General features: G+C 44.2%; 1 protein-coding gene across 14 annotated transcripts in view; it reads right to left on the reverse strand.

Annotated features, from left to right (window-relative positions):
- Positions 1–23,100, reverse strand: part of Dip2 (disco-interacting protein 2) — a 48,166-nt gene that overhangs the window by 14,530 nt on the left and 10,536 nt on the right. For 2 of the 14 annotated variants that reach the window (XM_076767012.1, XM_076767010.1), the window contains exons 1-8: positions 22,379–22,513; positions 19,617–21,411; positions 18,481–19,328; positions 15,296–15,367; positions 11,059–11,256; positions 8,226–8,363; positions 6,878–6,916; positions 1,277–1,537 (exon numbers count right to left, since the gene is read on the reverse strand). In XM_076767012.1, coding sequence (XP_076623127.1) covers positions 1,277–1,537; positions 6,878–6,916; positions 8,226–8,363; positions 11,059–11,256; positions 15,296–15,367; positions 18,481–19,328; positions 19,617–20,401 — 2,341 coding nt within the window. In that variant the 5' untranslated portion in view covers positions 20,402–21,411; positions 22,379–22,513. Of the gene's footprint in view, positions 1–1,276; positions 1,538–6,877; positions 6,917–8,225; positions 8,364–11,058; positions 11,257–15,295; positions 15,368–18,480; positions 19,329–19,616; positions 21,747–22,378; positions 22,514–23,100 lie in introns of those variants that run through there. The other 12 variants (XM_076767014.1, XM_076767017.1, XM_076767015.1 and 9 more) reach the window with 12 other exon arrangements.

Raw genomic sequence — 23,100 nt, forward strand, 5'->3', positions numbered from 1 at the left:
ACATGATTGTAATTGACCCCTGCGACTAGAAATAATTTTTTTAGAACGATTTGAAATTTTTAAATTTCGTCGAAAAATTTGCCCACCTTCCTGAATTTTTTTCTCGAAACTGGGTAGGAATTCGAGGGTATGTATATTGACCAAACATGATTGTAATTGACCCCTGCGACTAGAAATAATTTTTTTAGAACGATTTGAAATTTTTTAATTTTGTCGAAAAATTTACCCACCTTCCTGAATTTTTTTCTCGAAACTGGGTAGGAATTCGGGGATATGTATATTGACCAAACATGATTGTAATTGACCCCTGCGACTAGAAATAATTTTTTTAGAACGATTTGAAATTTTTAAATTTCGTCGAAAAATTTGCCCACCTTCCTGAATTTTTTTCTCGAAACTGGGTAGGAATTCGAGGGTATGTATATTGACCAAACATGATTGTAATTGACCCCTGCGACTAGAAATAATTTTTTTAGAACGATTTGAAATTTTTTAATTTTGTCGAAAAATTTGCCCACCTTCCTGAATTTTTTTCTCGAAACTGGGTAGGAATTCGGGGATATGTATATTGACCAAACATGATTGTAATTGACCCCTGCGACTAGAAATAATTTTTTTAGAACGATTTGAAATTTTTAAATTTCGTCGAAAAATTTGCCCACCTTCCTGAATTTTTTTCTCGAAACTGGGTAGGAATTCGAGGGTATGTATATTGACCAAACATGATTGTAATTGACCCCTGCGACTAGAAATAATTTTTTTAGAACGATTTGAAATTTTTTAATTTTGTCGAAAAATTTGCCCACCTTCCTGAATTTTTTTCTCGAAACTGGGTAGAAATTCGGGGGTATGTCTATTGACCAAACATGATTGTAATTGACCCCTGCGACTAAAAATAATTTTTCCAGAACGATTCGAAGTTTCTTAATTTTGTCGAAGAATTTCACGCTTACTTGAATTTTTTTCTCGAGAATGTGTAGAATTTTGGATGAATGCGTATTCATAAAAAATGATTGGAATGACACGTTGATGAAAATTGGACATTTTCGCGTCTAAATCGCCGTTTTAGAACACTGTGCGACGCGAAGCCTCTCAGAGGAGTCTAAAAATCTGTCGTCGAGGAACGAGCATCCCGATGCCCATCGAAGTATCTCGACAACGGATTCGCATTAACGGGCGCGATAAACCGAATGGCGCGGCCATTTGTAACGAATCGAATTATTATTCGTACACTCTAGATTAAAAGTTTGGCTAGTCGAAGTAAATGGCGGCGTACCGGTGATTCTTGGCCCCGAGTGACGAGCATAAAATATGGAAAAATTTAGATTCGAAGGAGGTATACCCGTTGGACCACCAGCACCGGGACTCTCCTCGGTGACCACGCTGTCCTCGTCGCTGCTGGACTCTCCGCTGTCGCGACGGTCCCGGTCGGGACTCCTGGCCATCACGGATGTTCTTTTCGAAGGCATCGGCAGGGACGGCTTCGGACGACCCTGCATCGCCGCCAGTGCCTGCTGCACCGCCTCCTGGCGCACCTCTGTGCATTTAGAGTCGAACGATCAACTACATAACTTCTCAACAACTCTGGTCGCATTGTACTTTAGAGAAGACACGCGCGCACGGATATCCTGAAACGGGCAACTTGTACTTTCGACTATGCAGAGCTTGGGTCTTTGCGCAAAGTGCAACGACTGCTCGTCGTTCGACGCAGATAGATACTTCATTTATCTACGCGTTTTCGAAAGTTTCCTCGCGAGCTTCGGGATCGCGAATCGAGAGGCCGTCGCATCCGGGAACTATTTATTCTGGAATTTCTCAGGAAAGCACCGTATCGAATTATCTTATTTCCATCGCTGCGTGTGCACTCTCACGTGCGATCGCGCGACCGCCTCTCTCGTAACAAACCGCGTCCCGATGTCGTAATATAACGATACAAATATACCTCGACCGGAAGCGCGGCGACTCGCTGACCGAATCCGCCTGGTCTCCGTTGCGTTTCGCTCTATATTCTCTATATTACGATGGAAAAATTAGCTTGAAAAATACCCGTGCTTCGAAAGTCGAAAATTCAAAGTGAAACTTTTTTCAATCGCGTATATAAGAAACTCGTTTTGTACGGTGGTCTTAACTGTACAGAGATTAACCCTTAAGTGAACCTTCAATCTCAAACTATGAACTAACGGAGGAACACATAAATTTTCAAATAATTACATAGAACATATATTAAATCAACAGTCCACTTAAGGGTTAAAATTAATTCAAAAAATTCCACCGCTTGGCGAGAAAGTAACACAAGCGCCAAAGTTGGAAAATATTTCTTTTTGAAATATTCTGTGGCAATTCAAGTACCGTATGGAACATGACTGAAAATCGAAAGATTACTACCATCGAGTACCCTTGCGGTTAAGTATTAAATGTGGGTGCATAGAGCGTTGGGGACGATTACTATTATCGAGAAAGGACGTTGCATCGAGCGGACACGAAGCGTATTTGCGTGTAAACGCGCGCGGACATTCCTCGAATAGGCACCTAGTTATCTTCCGCCAGCTACGTTCGTCCTCTTCGACCGGTAACGGTGCACCAGGTGCGAGATTGCCTTCGCTCTGCCTCTAGATAAATGAAGTTTCTATGCGGACTTTTATGCACGGAGAACCGTTCGGTTTTCGTTCCGTTCCGGCGAGCACCGCGCGAAAATTTACAAGCTTCGCCACACGCACGCCGCGAAAGCTCTCCCGACAGAGATTTTCGGGTGTCGTTTGCTTATTATACAGGGTGGTTTATTTGTTTTCGTCGCTTCGAACGTGCCTGTTACTTCCAACCATGGAGCAATACTCTTTCACGAAACTTAAGGCAACTTGTAAGAGATCACATCCGTAGGGTCGTCGATTTTATTCCCATCATTTACGAAGGTCCTTTAACCCTTTGCACTCGGCTGCCCCCTGGGGATAAAGAATTTGGATGCACCCTCCAAGGAAACACAACGATATTATTGTTTCAAAGTAATTATACAGGATGTTTGGTCACCCCAGGGAAAAATTTTAATGGGAGATTCTAGAGGCCAAAATAAGACGAAAATCAAGAATATTAATTTGTTGATGGAGGCTTCGTTAAAAAGTTATCAACGTTTAAAGTTCCGACCGTACTGAATTTTTTTCTAGGAACTGGGTAGGATTTCGGGGGTAGGTCTATTCACCAAAAATAATTGTAATTGACCCCCGCAACCGAAAATAATTTTTTTAGAACGATTTGAAATTTTTCAATTTCGTCTAAAAATTTTAGTACCTACTCGAATTTTTTTCTAGAAAGTGGATAGGATTTGGGGGGTATGTCTATTGACCAAAAATGCTTGTAATTGATCCCTGCAACTAAATATAATTTTTTTAGTATGATTTGAAATTTTTTAATTTTGTCGAAAAATTTCACACCTTCTCGAATTTTTTTCTAGAAAGTGGATAGGATTTGGGGGGTATGCCTATTGACCAAAAATGCTTGTAATTGATCCCTGCAACTAAATATAATTTTTTTAGTATGATTTGAAATTTTTTAATTTTGTCGAAAAATTTAAGCATCTATTCGAATTTTTTTCTAGAAAGTGGATAGGATTTGGGGGGTATGTCTATTGATCAAAAATGCTTGTAATTGATCCCTGCAACTAAATATAATTTTTTTAGTATGATTTGAAATTTTTTAATTTTGTCGAAAAATTTCACACCTTCTCGAATTTTTTTCTAGAAAGTGGATAGGATTTGGAGGGTATGTCTATTGACCAAAAATGCTTGTAATTGATCCCTGCAACTAAATATAATTTTTTTAGTATGATTTGAAATTTTTTAATTTTGTCGAAAAATTTCACACCTTCTCGAATTTTTTTCTAGAAAGTGGATAGAATTTCGGGGGTATGTCTATTGACCAAAAATGCTTGTAATTGACCCCTGCAACTAAATATAATTTTTTTATTATGATTTGAAATTTTTTAATTTTGTCGAAAAATTTCACACCTTCTCGAATTTTTTTCTAGAAAGTGGATAGGATTTCGGGGGTATGTCTATTGACCAAAAATGCTTGTAATTGATCCCTGCAACTAAATATAATTTTTTTAGTATGATTTGAAATTTTTTAATTTTGTCGAAAAATTTCACTATTCGAATTTTTTTCTAGAAAGTGGGTAGGATTTCGGGGGTATGTCATGTGACCAAAAATGCTTGTAATTGACCCCTGCAACTAAATATAATTTTTTTAGTATGATTTGAAATTTTTTAATTTTGTCGAAAAATTTCACACCTTCTCGAATTTTTTTCTAGAAAGTGGATAGGATTTGGGGGGTATGTCTATTGACCAAAAATGCTTGTAATTGACCCCTGCAACTAAATATAATTTTTTTAGTATGATTTGAAATCTTTTAATTTTGTCGAAAAATTTCACACCTCGAATTTTTTTCTAGAAAGTGGATAGAATTTCGGGGGTATGTCTATTGACCAAAAATGCTTGTAATTGATCCCTGCAACTAAATATAATTTTTTCAGTATGATTTGAAATTTTTTAATTTTGTCGAAAAATTTCACACCTTCTCGAATTTTTTTCTAGAAAGTGGATAGGATTTTGGGGGTATGTCTATTGACCAAAAATGCTTGTAATTGACCCCCGCGACTAGAAATAATTTTTTTAGAACGATTTGAAATTTTTAAATTTCGACGAAAAATTTGTCCACCTTCCTGAATTTTTTTCTCGAAACTGGGTAGAAATTTGGGGGTATGTATATTGACCAAACATGATTGTAATTGACCCCTGCGACTAAAAATAATTTTTTTAGAACGATTTGAAATTTTTAAATTTCGACGAAAAATTTGTCCACCTTCCTGAATTTTTTTCTCGAAACTGGGTAGGAATTCGGGGGTATGTATATTGACCAAACATGATTGTAATTGACCCCTGCGACTAGAAATAATTTTTTTAGAACGATTTGAAATTTTTTAATTTTGTCGAAAAATTTGCCCACCTTCCTGAATTTTTTTCTCGAAACTGGGTAGGAATTCGGGGGTATGTCTATTGACCAAATATGATTTTAATTGACCCCTGCGACTAGAAATAATTTTTTTAGAACGATTTGAAATTTTTTAATTTTGTCGAAAAATTTGCCCACCTTCCTGAATTTTTTTCTCGAAACTGGGTAGGAATTCGGGGGTATGTATATTGACCAAACATGATTGTAATTGACCCCTGCGACTAGAAATAATTTTTTTAGAACGATTTGAAATTTTTTAATTTTGTCGAAAAATTTCACACCTTCTCGAATTTTTTTCTAGAAAGTGGATAGGATTTTGGGGGTATGTCTATTGACCAAAAATGCTTGTAATTGACCCCCGCAACCGAAAATAATTTTTTTAGAACGATTTGAAATTTTTCAATTTCGTCTAAAAATTTTAGTACCTACTCGAATTTTTTTCTAGAAAGTGGATAGGATTTGGAGGGTATGTCTATTGACCAAATATGCTTGTAATTGACCCCTGCAACTAAATATAATTTTTTTAGTATGATTTGAAATTTTTTAATTTTGTCGAAAAATTTCACTATTCGAATTTTTTTCTAGAAAGTGGGTAGAATTTCGGGGGTATGTCTATTGACCAAAAATGCTTGTAATTGACCCCTGCAACTAAATATAATTTTTTTAGTATGATTTGAAATTTTTTAATTTTGTCGAAAAATTTCACACCTTCTCGAATTTTTTTCTAGAAAGTGGATAGGATTTGGGGGGTATGTCTATTGACCAAAAATGCTTGTAATTGACCCCTGCAACTAAATATAATTTTTTTAGTATGATTTGAAATTTTTTAATTTTGTCGAAAAATTTCACACCTTCTCGAATTTTTTTCTAGAAAGTGGATAGAATTTGGGGGGTATGCCTATTGACCAAAAATGCTTGTAATTGATCCCTGCAACTAAATATAATTTTTTTAGTATGATTTGAAATTTTTTAATTTTGTCGAAAAATTTCACACCTTCTCGAATTTTTTTCTAGAAAGTGGATAGGATTTGGGGGGTATGCCTATTGACCAAAAATGCTTGTAATTGACCCCTGCAACTAAATATAATTTTTTTAGTATGATTTGAAATTTTTTAATTTTGTCGAAAAATTTCAGTATCTATTCGAATTTTTTTCTAGAAAGTGGGTAGGATTTCGGGGGTATGTCTATTGACCAAAAATGCTTGTAATTGACCCCTGCAACTAAATATAATTTTTTTAGTATGATTTTAAATTTTTTAATTTTGTCGAAAAATTTCACACCTTCTCGAATTTTTTTCTAGAAAGTGGGTAGAATTTCGGGGGTATGTCTATTCACCAAAAATGATTGTAATTGACCCCCGCAACCGAAAATAATTTTTTCAGAACGATTTGAAATGTTTTCATTTAATTTTTTAATAACTTACTAACGAAGCCTCAGTCAAGAAATTGATATTCTTGATTTTCGTCTTATTTTGGTCTCCAGAATCTCCCATTAAAATTTTTCCCAGGGGTGACTGAACACCCTGTATAGAACATGTTTGCTTTGTGTATTTACTATTTATTTCGTAGGAAATTGTGCTTGACTCGCGTAGTAGGTGATCGAAGAAAGTCTCCGAGTGCAAAGGGTTGACGTTTGCACCGTTGAACAAATATGAAATCATGTTGATACACGGTGGTCACAACTTTCCTTTCGAACGTACCATATTGTTCATAAATATTTAAACAACGTTATTGGGAACGGTATACAATGACGAGTGCACCATCGAGAATTTTTTGTGTTTACGTGTCACGCTAAAATCGGAACAAACGTCGATATTTCTAGATATGGAAAACAGGCGTGGCAGTGAACGTGTTAAAAATAAAAAAAAAGCTTACCTGGGGCGACGAAAACGAACGAACCACCGTGTACATTACCTAATGGACAGAGTTGGGAAAATTTTATTCGCAAGTAATAGGGGTAGGGAAGGGGGTGTGGGGGGTCGGTAGATGAATAAATCTAATTTTTATTCGTTATCCGCGAATGAAATTTGCCCGACTCTGCTAAAAATTGTTCCCTTACGCCCGTCGAATAGTGCTTGGCAAGCGATCGGTAGGGAAAATGCTACGCTGGTCGAACGATCAAGGGTGGCACGAATCCTTTTTACGAACAGTAAGGGGATCGAAGGGGATCGTGCAATTACAGGCAAACATTCCGGATTTACAATACGACGGAATTCTCAACGGTGCATACCATTGTTGCCCGGAAAACCCAACCGGTTTCTTTGCAACTCGCGGCTATTGACTCCGCGATTTGCTCAAAAGTAATTGCACGCGTTCGACGCAGGAAACGCTTTATCAGAGCAGAAAGCACTCGCGCCGAAAGCACATTCCTCGCACTCGCAAAGCATATTTCCGAGCTTAATGTTGCGCAATTACTTGAACAAGAGTTACGATTTTTCAAGCGTTCCGAGTGTAGCGGAATTACTACCCGTTTAGGCTCCAATAATTGGTCTTCGCCGATATCTTTTTATTAACGTCTAATTAACGCGCGACGTACTCTCGATCAGCCCCGATGAATCTCCTCGATTTGATCGACCCGCAATTTCGCAACGAATTCGCGCGAGAAAAAAGAAGACTCAATTTTCGGGGGCGACGTTGCTGAAAACAATTCTACGAGCGCGAAGCTTAATTAACATAAGCTAAAATAAATATTGCAACGAATGAAGAAACTATTCTCGGTTACAAGATTCTTTAAAATGGCATTTTGCTGATCGAGAATCTGTCGCGTTTTAGTTTCTACGGTTGCTGTATTAACCCTTGGACAGCGACGACAGTCTCGGTTGCTTTTAAAATTCGAATGGTTTTGCAATTTAAATCGAAAAGCATCTACGGACAAAGCAAAAGACACGCAACAAATATGTCTGAAAACAAAAAATACACACAGGAACGTTCAAGTATCGTAATACTAAACTGTTTTTTGTGTTTCAGGGACGAGGAACTCCGGTAGGACCACCTGGTGGATGTCGAAGAGCAAAACCCGGTAATTTTCGTGAGCAGGACGAAGCCAAAGATGGCACGGAACGACGCCAATCGTGTAAACGGAGGATCGGCTCGCGACTATGGTGTACATTAGCGTAAACGATAATACGCGCATAGTCGACGTCGTCCGAGGGTTAAGGACCCGTTAAACGCTTTTTTTCGTCGCTTTAGACCGTTTGATCGTCCAGCTGTGTCGTGTACTCACCGGAATGATAGCGGCTCTCATTGCGCGTGAGTCTGCGATTGCCGCGTCTCGCAGCCGCCGAGTTCGAATTCCCGGTGTTTCCGGTCGAGCCGCCAGATCCCGGGGGACTGGCGATCCCGCCAGGTACTAGCCGGCCTCCTGCATGCAACACAACAACAACAACGCCACATAGACAAAGAAAGGAGGTCTACGAGGATCGACAGGGGAGCTAACGCGTTTCGTTCCTTCCAGCGAAACTGTATCTTCTAATCGAACCGACCCAAAGAAACGACTCCGTTTCGCGCCATTTTACGGCTGTTTACGACTACTAAGATCGTGGCCACGTTGAAACTAGGCCTATTTTATATAAATAGGTTTCATTTATCTTTCGCGAATCAAGTTTCGTTCAATGTCGAGGTTGGAAGTAAGAGTTTAACAGAGCGGAGAAAGAGTTCCATTTGTCTCGAATCGCCTGCAAACTGGATGAAATTGGAGTCGCGCGTTCGACGGTAGAATCGTTTCTTTAGACCCTGAACGACGATCGGAGGTCGTTCCACCTTCGGAAGCTGCGACGATTTCACCTTTTATCGATTGTTCGGAGCCCTGCACTGGCGCGGGGGAGGTCGGACGAGGAGGTGGGTCTGTGACGCGACGTAATTTGAACTTTCTCAGCTCTCGGAGACGCGAAGAACGGTACAAAGGACGATAGATCGTCCGATCTATCTCTAGGAATTTTCCTGCACCGAATGACTGCAGTGGCACGCGCAGTGAAATATGATTTTGTGCATTTTTAAGACTGGTCACGAAATCATTGGCAACTTAAAAAAAAAAAGAAAATAAATATGAAAACGAGGGGAAGAAAGTAATCGAAATCTGGTAAGCCATCTTTGAAACGTTGTCACGAGTCCTCGCGATCGTGGTCCGAACAGGACACAGAAGAGAACTTATCGGAATCCCGGATCAATGTTCCAACCCACGAGTCGACTAATGACCAACGCGGAAAAATCAAGGTGTCGCGGGCAAGTCCATGACTGTATCGAGTAACGTTGAAGTCGAGTCGCAAGAATGTCGACGAATGGCTACTTGCGATCTCGAGTCGGCCGAAGGTGGAACAACCGGTCCCGGCTAAGTCGAATTACAAAGGTATCTAAGGTGTAAAAGCGTCTCCGCTCGAATCGGTACGAAAGGGGGATTACAAGCAAGCGAGCTACATTCAATAAAAACGTGTCAACCTCTTCGAGATCCGTGCTACTCCGAAAGTAAAACTCCTTTTTTCACCCGGGATTTCTCGATGTACACTCTTGCAAAAGTCACCCGTTCAGAGCGGTAGATACAATCCCATACAAAGCGTTACGTAACAATTCCAGTCATTATTTACGGTACAACGATTACACATTTTAAGAACAAAACGTTATTGTACTCCACATAGAACACGAAGAGATTGAGTAAGCACGTACGTCTGAACACTACTGATGAGAATGACGATTTACGGATTACTGATATTAATTATGGGATGAATCGTGAAACGTGATACGATGATGGCTTAAGCCTACGATCCGAGCTCGCTCTACGAGCAAATTCTGACTTCGTAGAGCGGACGCGTAAGATCGGTTGGTAATGGAAAGTATTCGTGAAAAAAGTAAAAGCCAACTAAATCGATAATGCGAAATATAATCGGTTAAACGAATCCTTTGGCTCGTTCGACAAAGCACGATTAATGGTTACATGATATATCTACGTGCGTGGATAATGATCTAAACCGTGCACACTCACAACACAGGATCCCGATGACCGAGTCAAAATGTAACGCAGTTTCGCTGAAACATATTCACGCTATTTACACGCATGTTGGTAACTATTTCCCCCGCGAAGCAGGATCAATTACGGATCTACGAGATGCAAAAGTTTCTATGTACATTTCTCGGATGGAAATCTGACTTCTTGCAAAATTTCTGCTCCCAGCGTGACTCGAATTCCTTCTTTCCGCGACTCTCTCGCGATAAAAAAAAGAAAAAACTCGTTCGTGATCGCGGCGGTGCCGGGGGATTGAATTCGCGAAAAAAAAAAAAATTCGCCAACGAGTGGCGCGAAGAGCCTCAGCCCGAGGGTGCCCACGCTTAATTAAGACAAGGACCAACGGCATCGCAATTATCCAACGAGTGCTCGACGGCCTGACAGCTATTCGCGGCTCTCCCTGTCTGTCGCTTGCCTTTCTAATAAAAAAAAAAAATTTTTCTCCTCCCGCGCGAAGACAACTCTTTGCCCGATGCCGCGATCTCCGCCACGCTCGACAGCCAAAAAAGCAACAGCTAAAAAAAATATTTGCATCTTGAAACGTTAAAGAATATACGTGGAAAGTGGCGAGAAGTTTCACCGAACTCTTACGCTTGTAAAAAGATAATCAAATATCACTTCTCGCCTCTTAATAATGAAACTTTGATCGGAAGTCAGACTTCAACGTCGAATGGATTTCGCCCGTAAAACTCGAGTCGGTTAAACTGGAGAATGAGAACACAAGGGATTCGATTGATAACATAAACAAACAAGGGATAATGAAACATAAAGCTACGTGAGGGGGTGGGAGTGTCACACAGTCAAAAATGCACACTGGTCGGCGAACATACCAACGCATCCCAACGGCTAATGACAACGATATGTGTTCCTAGTGAAACCAATTGGTGCACGACAGTACTAAGAGCGTCTCTAATAGCTAAATCGTTGGGTCGCCGATGCAGGTAGCCAATAGATCCCGCATGACCCGCATCTAGAACTCTAATTGTTCTCTAGGCGTGGTAAGAGGCAAGAGTAGAAAGATATGTATAAAAACGTTGAATCGTGCAATGCGTCGCGCTACCTGAATGATAGCGCTTCTCGTTGTGCGTGACGCGACGTTGCGTGCGGCGTGCACGTGGCTGTGGTCGGCCACCGACACCGATACCGACGCCGACGCCGACGCCGACACCGACACCTCCACCACCACCGCTTCCATACCCCGTTCTCTCGACCCTTTCGATACCGAGGACGCCGACACCTCCTCCATCGTTTCCAGCCCCTGTGCGCCACACACGTGCATATGCTAAAGCCACCCTCCAGACTCCCCCACGCTCTACCTACGCCGCACTCTTTCCCGTTCCGATTCTCAAACGAGGGAGAAACGCGTCGTTTTCCACTCCGCGTTTACGCCCAGCTACCCGGTTACGCGTACAAGCGGTTCTAATAATTCAAAATGAGACCGCTCGCGTCGGGGAAACTCGCTTCTTGCCTCTGCCTGGACCTTGCAAAGCGTTTCGCAATTATTTCGCACGCTCGCGGTCACGATCTGCTCGAATTTCATCCTCGTGGTCGAACCTTGATAATGCGGTGACCATCGATGTAAAATAAATCTGTTTCTGTAGATGAGTATCTGCTAATAACTGTAATGTTAAATATCGTCTATGCCCAAAACCTCTTCGGAAAGTGAGCGTCAGGCCTCGGGGCCCCTCCTTGTTGAACAACCGTGTAACGAAGGAAATGACTTGTCTCGCTACTTTGAAATCGTTATTAAATGCGCTTTTCTTTACTCGACGACGCTAGATATTGCTCGACGTATATAAAAAAGAATAGCTACGACTCAATAATCTCGAGCGTTTCGAGCAGCGTGCCGCGAACGCGCTTCTATCGCGTGCAGGGGACACGGGAATCCATGAACCGTTGACCCGGGTCGTATTGTCGGAAGGCATTCAAAAACGACAACGAAACGTTATTGTAACCGATGAAGCAGCGAATACAATGCTGTGACGGGATAATCACCGGTTATACGTAATATGTCCTCAGGTGGAAGCTACCTTTTGTTCGCGGTTACGTGTACCTCTTGGGACAGTCGTGAATCAAACGCCAAGATAAATCGTCGGCGGGGAGGAGGCACAAACTGTAAAACACCTGTTTTCTCGAACCAGTACTCAAAGACACGTCTTTCTGTTTCTTTTTTCATACGATGACGTAAATAACGCGCTCTGCTAGTTTCCCAGTTAGATTCGTGCAAACTTCGTCGATGCAACTGCATATATTATATTTATATACAGGGTGTTCGACCACTCGTGGGAAAAATTTTAATGGGGGATTTTAGAGGCCAAAATAAGACGAAAATCAAGAATATCAATTTGTTAATGAAGGCTTCGTTAAAAAGTTATTAACGTTTAAAGTTCCACCCGTTCTGAATTTTTTTCTTGAAAATGCGCAGGATTTCGGGGGTATGTCTATTCACCAAAAATGATTGTAATTGACCCCCACAGCTAACAATATTTTTTTCAGAACGATTTGAAATATTTTAATATTGTCGAAAAATTTCACACCTTCTCGAATTTTTTTCTAGAAAGTGGGTAAGATTTCGAGGGTATGTGTAATGACCAAAATTGATTGTAATTGACTCCCACAGCTAACAATATTTTTTTCAGAACGATTTGAAATTACTTTTTTTTCGTCGAAAAATTTAGGCATCTAATTAGATTTTCGGTAAGGAATTTTTATCTCGAAAATGCGTACGATTTCGGGGGTATGTGTAATGATCAAACATGATTGTAATTGACCCCCGCATCCAAATATAATTTTTTTAAAACGATTTGAACAAATTTTTTTTCGTCAAAAAATTTCAGCACCTACCCGAATTTTTTTCTCAAAAATGCGTAGGAATTCGATGGTGCGTCTATTCACCAAAAATAATCGTAATTGCCCCTCGCAACCGAAAATAATTTTTCCAGAATGATTTGAAGTTTTTGAATTTAATTGTTAATAACTTTCTAACAAAGCCTCAGTCAAGAAATTTATATTCTTGATTTTCGTCTTATTTTGGCCTCTAGAATCCCCCATTAAAATTTTTCCCAGAGGTGGCCGAACACACCCTGTATATATCTCTAAAACAGTTAGAGATACGAAAGAATGTCAAACCAAACTGAATGCAATTAAACGGTCGCTCCTACTCGAACGAAGAATACGGAAACGACTTTACCTAGGTCAAAACGATCCAGCATACGAGGGTTAATTAGTTTTAGTCTCGCTCGTGTTTTTCTATTTTGAATAATACTTGGAGTGAAACACGCGTGTCGACCATTCCTGAGTTAATAACGCGCCCGACGATACTTGTTACAAGTATGTATTATTCAGCGTATGCGTTACGCCGTTAGATGGAATTAAAATTAAGTTGCCACGTACGAAATATTGCTTCTTTCTATCGCGCTTCGAAGTAACTCTTTTAAAACTCTATATCGATGCTCCAAGATCGTATAACTTACTTTGCCTCTATGAAATCGTTTAAAAATACGTGGAATTCTAACACAGATATATTTTAATCGATGTTTTGGGTATAGAATAGGTACTTGAATTCGATTCGTACTTGGATATCGAAGCATTCGATGCCACGATAGATTGCAAACTCGAAAACAATAATCGAATTAGTTCTCATCGCCAAGAACAATGCGTCATAATGGCCGAATGAGGCTACCCAACGAACTGCAACGAGCAAGAAACCATTATTGCCATAATGCAACCGGCACGGTTCGAAGATTCACGGTAAAAGGAACGGGTCAGCAACGGCGTGGTTCGAGCAATTCAAAACGATTTCTTTCTATTTTTCCAACGACGGTTCCAGGATTCGTGAAAGTTGCAAGCGCCTTTGGCCCCGAGTCCCGTGCACGACAATAGCAAACGTGCGTCGCGTATAACGAGCGGATGACGCGGAAGTGACTCTTCCGCATGCAGGTACAGTTAAACAGTATGTTCGTTGTAATCGATTGCAACGGTTCGATCGCAACTCCAGACGAAGGCGCGACTAACAAGGAACATCCTCCAAGGTGTTCGAGCCACTAATATCCCCCAAAGCTTTGCAGATTCGCACAGTAGAAAATAATGGACACGTACGCCCCTTACTTGCGAAACTTAACAACCGTGGAACTCGAACCACCGTTTTCGAAACAGTGGAACAAGCCCATCTGAATGATTTTCTTTTTAAACAACGAATGCAAAAGGTCATTTTAAGCAGAATAACTAAACTGTGACTTACACCCGCCATATTGTAATAAAGTACTTTTCCGTGGCTGTTGAGAAAACGAAAGAAACGCAAAGACGTGTCTCCAGCAGGGATCAAAGAGATTCGGGGTGTCGTGTCGGTGGCACGCGTTTCTGAATTGCGAAACGAGCGCGCAAGGAGTGTCAGGATAGCGAGATACGGTCGTTAGATCGATGGAAAAAATCTTTACCAGGTTCACGAGGAGCGATAAGGCGATTGCGCAAGAGAGGAAAACCGGTGGAAGGTGACGGATGAAAAACGGTGCTCGAGGCGGGGATCACGCGGCCGTGTCCGCTCGTTCCTCCGTTTATTCCCATTACGATTGCATCTGTCGGCATTGTGCGCGGAAAGCAAGCCCGCGCGTCTCTTGAGAATCGGAACGCAATTAATATTACGACGCAACGACGACCAAGAGATCGGTTGTTGCGTCTGGATGTGGCGCAATACGAGCGCGAGGACGAGAAGCTTTCCGAAACAGAAACAAGAACTCGGGATTCGAGAAGCTTTTGACCCCGACCAGCGGAGGAAATAAACGATTAAACCCTTCGCGCTTCTTCTCGAGCCCCATTAAGCGAATTAACTCCGTTCGCCGTGGATCATCGACTGCTCGACGCCCCCATAAGTCCACAGGCCGAGAATATCTAAGTTTATGCATGATCTTTGTTACTTTTAAGTTTAAACTAATAACTGCTTAATATATGTCAAAGTGATTATTTGAAAATTTATCTAAGAAAGTGAAAATCAATATAAAATAATTCGGTTGAGACTGAGAGTCCACTCGAGGGTCGAATTTCGGGGTCGACTGTAATTCGTATGAATGGTAATTTGTAACGATAAGAACGACTTGAATGGTTGGAAAGCGAGTCGATAAATAGAATAAGAGGATTTTTCCACGGTAAAAGTAAAACGTTCGCGAACACGAGGCAGGAAACAGCGCGTAAATCGGAGCTTCTCGTCCGCACGCGCGCGCTGATTCGGTAAGAATGAAAATGATGATGAGCATGATGTTCGCTAAGGTTTCTTGCGAGCAAAAAGGAAAAGTCAGACTTACCCAGCTGCTTCGAGGCATACTGTTGAAGCAGACGCGTCCGTTTCTTTTCGTACCCCTTTTGCGTTATGTCCCCTGGAACAACAAATCGATAAACATTTATTCGCCGTAAAAATCGTGTTATTTCGTCGCGTTTACCAGCAGGCGTAATTGCCGCGTCGCGTGTCTTTCTCGAAAATAGGAGAAACAAGGGGATCCCCCCGCGCGCTGAATTACCTTGCTCCCGAACCAGTGACTAAATAAGAAAGATCTCAATTTCCCAACTGCAATTTCTCGAACCGATTTCCATCGACGGGCCGAAAAAGGACGTCTTTCGATAGCTCCTCGCGCCTGATCCCGTTCGGAGTAATTTGTTCTCGCGTTGCGGCACGAGACGCGAGGAATTCCGAGGACGATCGGTGAACGCGTCCAGCTATTCGTTCCAACGTTAGAAATCGACGCCGATAATTCGCGAATGCGAGTCGGAAAAGGAGACGCCTGGTTCGAGGCGACCTCGTCGTACGCGAGCAATGAAATTTCCCGAGCGTTGGACATTCCGAGCCCTCCTAATTATGCTAATCCCTGCAAACTGCTCTAGAACTAATTACCACGATCGTTTTGTTACCGTCGACGGGTGCAATAGAATTTCGACGAGCGAAAGAAACGGGCTCGTAGCAACCAGCGATACTGAAAGTGGAAACCAAAACACGCGACGATTACGAATCGTTGATTTATGAAAAAGTGGAAATTTCTTAAGTGCACTACATACAGGGTGTTCAGCCACCCCTGGGAAAAATTTTAATGGGCGATTCTAGAGGCTAAAATAAGACGAAAATCAAGAATACCTACTTGTTGATGGACGCTTCGTTAAAAAGTTATTAACGTTTAAAGTTCCGCGTGTACTCAATATTTTTCTCACAAATGCGCAGGATTTCGGGGGTATGTGTAATGACCAAAAATGATTGTAATTGACCTCCACAGCTAACAATATTTTTTTCAGAACGATTTGATATATTTTAATTTCGTCGAAAAATTTCACAGTTTCTCGAATTTTTTTCTAGAAAGTGGGTAAGATTTCGGGGGTATGTCTGTTCACCAAAAATGATTGTAATTGACCCCTACAGCTAACAATATTTTTTTCAGAACGATTTGAAATATTTTAATTTCGTCGAAAAATTTCACAGCTTCTCGAATTTTTTTCTAGAAAGTGGGTAAGATTTCGGGGGTATGTCTATTCACCAAAAATAATTGTAATTGACCCCCACAGCTAACAATATTTTTTTCAGAACGATTTGAAATATTTTAATTTCTTCGAAAAATTTCACACCTTCTCGAATTTTTTTCTAGATAGTGGGTAGGATTTCGGGGGTATGTCTATTCACCAAAAATGATTGTAATTGACCCCCACAGTTAACAATATTTTTTTCAGAACGATTTGAAATATTTTAATTTCGTCGAAAAATTTCACAGCTTTTCGAATTTTTTTCTAGATAGTGGGTAGGATTTCGGGGGTATGTCTATTCACCAAAAATGATTGTAATTGACCCCCGCAATCAAAAACAATTTTTCCAGGACGATTTGAAATTGTTAAATTTAATTGTTAATGACTTCTTAACGAAGCCTTCATCATCAAATTGGCATTCTTGATTTTCGTCTTATTTTGGCCTCCAGAATCCCCCGTTAAATTTGTTCCCTGGGGTGCCGAACACCCTGTATATCGACATTCCAACGTTGAATTCTGATGGAATGTGCTTCCACGCGAAGGATTAAACGCTATTAAAGGAATATCTGTACGAGGAGCTTTAAAGTAAAAATCTCTCGATCTTTATCCGTTTTAACGAGTAAATATAAGATATGAAAGGTATCTCGCGACGATGATTCACGTCGATGGGAACGAAACGAACGTGTTTTTCGTTCATGAAATTCTACAGGGTAGGTGCATTGTAAATTTCTGCATGCAACGAGCCAGCCCACGTGTCTTGGGCGACGCGAAACGGGTCGGTATGCCGGCGCGGCGTCACGCCTCGTAACTCGAGAAAATGCTTAGAATCGATCGGTTAACGGCCGAGACACGATTTTTCCAACCGCGAGCACCGATACAGAACGTAACTAGGTTACACGGAGTTGTCGTTAAATTTCTTTCAACGATCCCGAGCGTACGCGCGGCGTCCTACGAAGAAACTTCCAAGAGCCGCTGCCTAGCGATCGTTATCAATTTCTTCAAGAACAATCGCGCGTCTTACGTGTTCCTGTCACTTTTTACTCCATACATTTTTCCACGGACATACGTAAAAACCTAATGAAACGAGATATTCCGCAAGATTCGTAACGCCTCGGAACGGAAGCATCGATGCTGAAGATACTTTCCTAACGAGACACGCAACGCAATTGTTCTCAAACCGATTCACGTTCTACTACCAATGGTTCTCCAGAGATCACGGTGCAGTAGATGTATCAACGAAGACGCATTAACCAATTTTGATTGGCAACTTTCGGTACCAAACTAGCTGCATTTTCTTCCACGAAAATGCGAACGAACTTGTTACGCAACCTAATGATTTTCGGAAAAATGCAGCGTAGAAAGTATGGACGCCTCGCCGCGTGAGAGGCGAAACGATCAGCGTTGTAAGGACGGGATAAAAATGCAGGACGCTCGGTCACGAGGCGGAAGAGAACGCGGAGGGATTAGTTGATTCCCGACTTCGAGACGAATCCTCGTCCGGGAATAGTGGTGGAGCGTTTCGCGCGCGAGCTCGAACGTTGGACGCTGGTCGAGCAAGCGAAGCGCGGCTGTATCTCTTCGGGCTATCTAACCGCTAGTTAAAATTATCGGCACGCGGATCGACTGGTCCTTGGAGCAAAGTGCATATTGCGCGCAGCCAGACCTTAGAACGCGAACACGTCCAAGGGAATTATTGCACGGTCGAGTTATAGTTACCGCGCGGACGGAGAATTTCTCTGCTGGAGAGATGCCGAGTCCTGCCCCTATTAAACGACCGCTCCACGCTTCACCCGCGGCCTAGGACATTGACATCGTAGTCGACGATTAACCCTTCGATCGCGATACACAGACAGGGCCCTTTACGGATATTTAGAGGGAACGAAGTTCCCGCGTAATCGTTTCTAAAGGGTTGCTACCAGGGGTGTTCGAGGTCTCGAAAATATCTGTCAGAGGCCAACGCGTCGATACGATATATCTCTGGTCTTACTGGGTCTCTTCCTCAACGACGAGCACTTTCGTACGAGGAACACCGGCTGCCCGGAAGCCTTCCGTAGCTGGGACTTCCGTCTGAGCGGTCTCCTCCTGACGCCTGACTTTTGTCTCTTGAGATGCTGCTTCTGGGCCGCGTGAGAGTTCTTTCTTCGCTCGTAGTGGCCAGGCTCGTCCTCGGTCTCGCTGTCGGTGGACGACAGACACCTGTAATACATCGTCTCGTTCCTCGACTTCTCCTTGCCGATAAGATTGCTCGAACCCCTCGACAGGAAGCTGAGGAACTGGTTGCTGGCGAAGTAGTTGGAGGTCGCGGGCCGCCAGGTGGTTCTGCGCGCGAGGAGACCGCTGGTGCGTAGCTCCTCGGAGAAGAGCTTGTCCTCGTTGAAGTCGCTGATCTTGGGCGCGGGACAGGCCGAGGACGCGGAGGACGCGGCGGAAAACGAGCCCAGAGATGACGAGACCAGAGAGTTCAGGGCCCCGTCGTCCCGTCTGTCGTTGAAGTCACCGGAGAGCAGCAGCTTCAAGTCGTCGAACTGATCGTCCGAGAGATTCGACGAGTAGTCGTCGATCCTCTCGACCATGGGAACCTCGCTCTCGGGAAAGTATCTGATCTCCCGCCAGACTCGCCTCTGACGTCTCGAGCGACGTCTTTCCGGCGGAACGAACCACACGGGGCTGATAGGCCGCTGATGCTCGGACTTCCTGGCTCTCTGGGAGCTACGTTTTCCGCGGCGTCGAGAACTCGACCTCCTCGAGGCGTTCGTTCTCTTGAAGTAACCCTCGCTGCTCACGCTGGGCGACGGCTTCTGCGCCCTTCGGTTAAAGAAACCGTTCCTCGTGCCCCTGAAGCCACGTCACACATCGAATTCAGGCCCGTGTCGGGTACCCTCGACCGATGAAATTGGCGAAAATTCTGCTTGCTTCTATTCGATTCTACGACGAGTGTCGTGTTACAAAATGTTATTGTATAATACTAAGACCGATGGAAAACGCAAGGGAGCTTTGTAGGAAGTAATTAACAGGGGTTGTATGCACCCTGTGAAAATGAAACTTTGAGCCGAGTAAAAATCTATGATTTTTCCCAATTTCATCGTCGACGGAAGCTAGTTTGAACAATCGAGTGATAGTAACCCTGCACGAAAATCGGCTAGTCTGGCGATCCTGAGGGAGAATCCAAACGCGGAGGAGACATCCTTCCCGACGACGCTCTTCTCCGGAGCGGACACCGTCCTGGCGACCGTGGGCTGAGGTTTTCTCTCCTTCAGCGCGCTGTCCAACGAATGGTGAACCGAGGGTCCGGAAGATTTGGGGTAGGGCACCGGTACGGCGTCCCTCCAGATCCTGCCGAGGCTGATGCTGACGCTCGGTGGTCCTTCGATCGAGGGCTCCTGGGCTTGCAGGATTTCCTGTTGGCCGGTCTTCTCCTGGATCGTCTCGCTGGAAGCTCTGAAGGGCTTCGAGGGCAACACCGGCGACGCGTCCAGCTCGAGGACCTTGAGATCCTCGGCCACGTGGTCGGCTGTCTCGTTCTGTTTCGCGAACTTTGAGATCTTGTTCTTGGCCTGTTGCCTGTTGTCGTCGAGCTTCTCGCGGGAGGACGAGCTGACGCCCTGCAACCACTCGTCGTAGCTGATCGACTCGCGGCTGAGCGTGTCGTCCTGCAGCTTCTTCGGCTTCTGATCCTTTATTACGCTCTGCGGGACAGGCTTCTTCTCGTTGGAGTTCGAGTCGACGACAGGCGGCACGGTCGTCTCGAGGCTCTTCTGATTGAGCTTGTTCCGTCGCTTGCCCCGATCCAGGTAACTCTTCCTGATCGATATCCTTTTGAAGGACTCGCTGCGCTTGAAGGACGGCTCGTTACGGTCCTTCTTGCGGCTCACGAGCCTCCTCAAGTTCTCGAAGGACAACGGCCTCATGAGTTCGGCCCTTCCCTACGAGTATCGCAATTCTCATGAGGACGACGCTTCGAGAATTTCAAACGATCTCCAATCTACGTATTCCTTCGACGATTCCGTTTTTCGTTCCCGCCCCGTTATCGCCCTTTCGGAATCGGATATTCCCCCGTTTCGGTCCTTCTGCTACGTCCCTTATCTCCTCTCGCTCTTTTTTTTTCGTTCGTGTCTTCGGGTTGCCTCCTCGCGCTCGCGCGTTTCTGAGATCTTAAGGTGCAACTCCGAGGCCTTCCAGTCGCAAATCGGCGTGGCTTTCCTTTTTCGACGTACCGTTCCCGCTTCGTTCCTCCCCCTTCCTCCTCATCGTCCTTCTCCCTTCTCGCCGCTGTCCCGCGAGCGGCCAGAATCCTCCGACGAAAAACGATTCGGCTCTCGATCGCTGGAGCAACGTTCGATCGCGACGCGTCGAATCATCCTCCCAAATTCGACGTGAGAGCAACCTTCGTCTATCTCTCCATAATTTAAAATACTCAAAGTACTTGGATATCTCTTCGCGGGAACGTTATTACCCAAGGGAAATTATATCTCGGCGACCCTGGCGGCCGGGAAACCAATTGGTTCGCGTATCGTTTAATCGATCGAAGATAGAAATCCTTCGGATCGCGTACCGATTAATATGCGTTCGAGGAACACAGATGTTGTTCGCCGTGTACACGGCTCGTCCCGAAAGCACACTCGAATCGCTGAGAAGATCTTGAACGATACTTTCTCCGCCCTCGAACGATTACGACACTGATTTCACCCTCTCCTCCCGACACCACACTGGTGTATTTATTATTTTCAGACGTCGGGAACACGTAACGATGGGAAGCACCAAACCGTGGCCAACGGACACGAAGAATCACTGAATCGACGATCTTCTCGAACACGATTCATTCATGTTGTACCACGCCGGAACCATCCAAACGCGAACTGCGCACCAACGGCGATTATTTACATTTTGCATCAAATATTTTCTCGTCGCGCGTACGCCGCTGGAAAAACGGATTACGGTTACCGCCAGCAGCCTCGAAAGCACGCTCGACCGCCCCGTTGCTTTTGCCAATAAGAAAATCGCTGTTCAAAAGGAATCTGTCTATTCCCATGAGCGATAAACGGTCCCCCGAATAAAAATCGGAAACAATTTCGAGCGGTTTAAGCGAAAGGTCTGGTACCAGTGGTTCGTAAATAAAACCGAGATTCGAACGTCGTTGAAAATTTATGCTCCGCGATAATACCAGTTCCCTGGCACGGAACTCGCCGCGTTCGCCTGAAACAGCCTACCGGTTAAGGGAGTAAGGTCGACTCTCCGGGAATCACTGAAAACGCAGCTCGTGATATTCGCTAACCAGCAAACGGGCCCTAAGCACACGATGGTTACGAAATATTTAATAAGAAAAGCAAGAAGATAGGCTTTGTCTCTTTCGTATTCCGTTCGTGCCCTTCGAGGAATTCTTTCTCGATGCACCGCGCGTACCGTAAGAACTGTAACGTCGACGAAACGCGAGACGCGATCTTCGTGGCTCGGTAAACGGTCCCCGGGTCGGTTCTCGAGCGAATTAAAATCGACGCGCGATATCCTGGTCGATTGCAAAATCCAGGGTTCCCGAGGTACAACGGCGCGAGACGCGCGTCTCTCGCGACACAGGTACGTACTGCGTTTCGCGAATCCGTAGCATCGATGCATCCACGTAACACACGCACCGGATTCCCGAGCGTTTCGTGCGCGTCGTCCCCCGTACGAACAAGATCTCTTGCGAGCAGCGTGCATAAACGCCGACAGAGGTTGGAAAGAGCCGAGAAAACTGGTAAACGATGGTACCGTTTATGATAATGGGAGACGAGCAAAAAGGAGTAAAATTGTAAAAGTGGAGCGTCCTATCGGCGAACAGCGGCGATAGGCGGAGGGCCGAAGCAGCGCGGCGTTAAGTACGAAGCGGTCGTGTGCGTAGGGTGGCGTACTCGAGGCGCGGGGCGTCGCGACGCGGGTCCACCCTTATTACGGAGGACAGAGGAACGAGCATCGGGAAACCAGCCGCCGCGGTCCCCTCGTCTCGCGAGGAGAAAAACTCTCGGTAGTGCGCGTAGCTGAAGTCGCGTCGAATCACTGGCATTTCGCGAGCTCTCGACGCTGCACCTCTCCCTGACTCACGGAGACGAGGAGAACCACCACGGACCCGACCGAACCTACGTACGTACACACGGACCACGGTCAGAGAGAGAGAGACAGAGAGAGAAAGAGAGAGGAAGGTAGAGAGAGAGAGAGAGGAAAGCCGGGCCCCCGCGAGTAAAAGTCACGTCGCGAGAGAGACGGACGGACGGTGAGAATCGTGGAGGGGCGAGGAAACGGTAGTGGTGGTATGCCGTCCGTCCACTCTCGCCTGCACACAACTCTCTGTGTTCTCCTGCTTCTCTCGCAGCATCCCATTCTCCTTCCTCCTTCCTCTTCACTGCCCCTTTCGGGTCCCTTTTCCCTCGTCTCTCTCTCCTACACACGCTTACCTCGCGTGTTCCTCGAGAGACTCCCCCTTGGCTTTTCTTTCTCATTTTCGTGTTACGCGCTCGATCACGCTCTCTCTCTCTTGCTCGAACTCTCTACCTCCACCCATGCGCGCGTCCGCTTAAGGCGGACTCGCAAAGATCCGTGAATCGGATAGAGAATCCTCCTAGCGATGGGAGTGTGA

The sequence above is a fragment of the Colletes latitarsis genome, chromosome 6, assembly GCF_051014445.1.
Source record: "Colletes latitarsis isolate SP2378_abdomen chromosome 6, iyColLati1, whole genome shotgun sequence".
Lineage (NCBI taxonomy): Eukaryota > Metazoa > Arthropoda > Insecta > Hymenoptera > Colletidae > Colletes > Colletes latitarsis.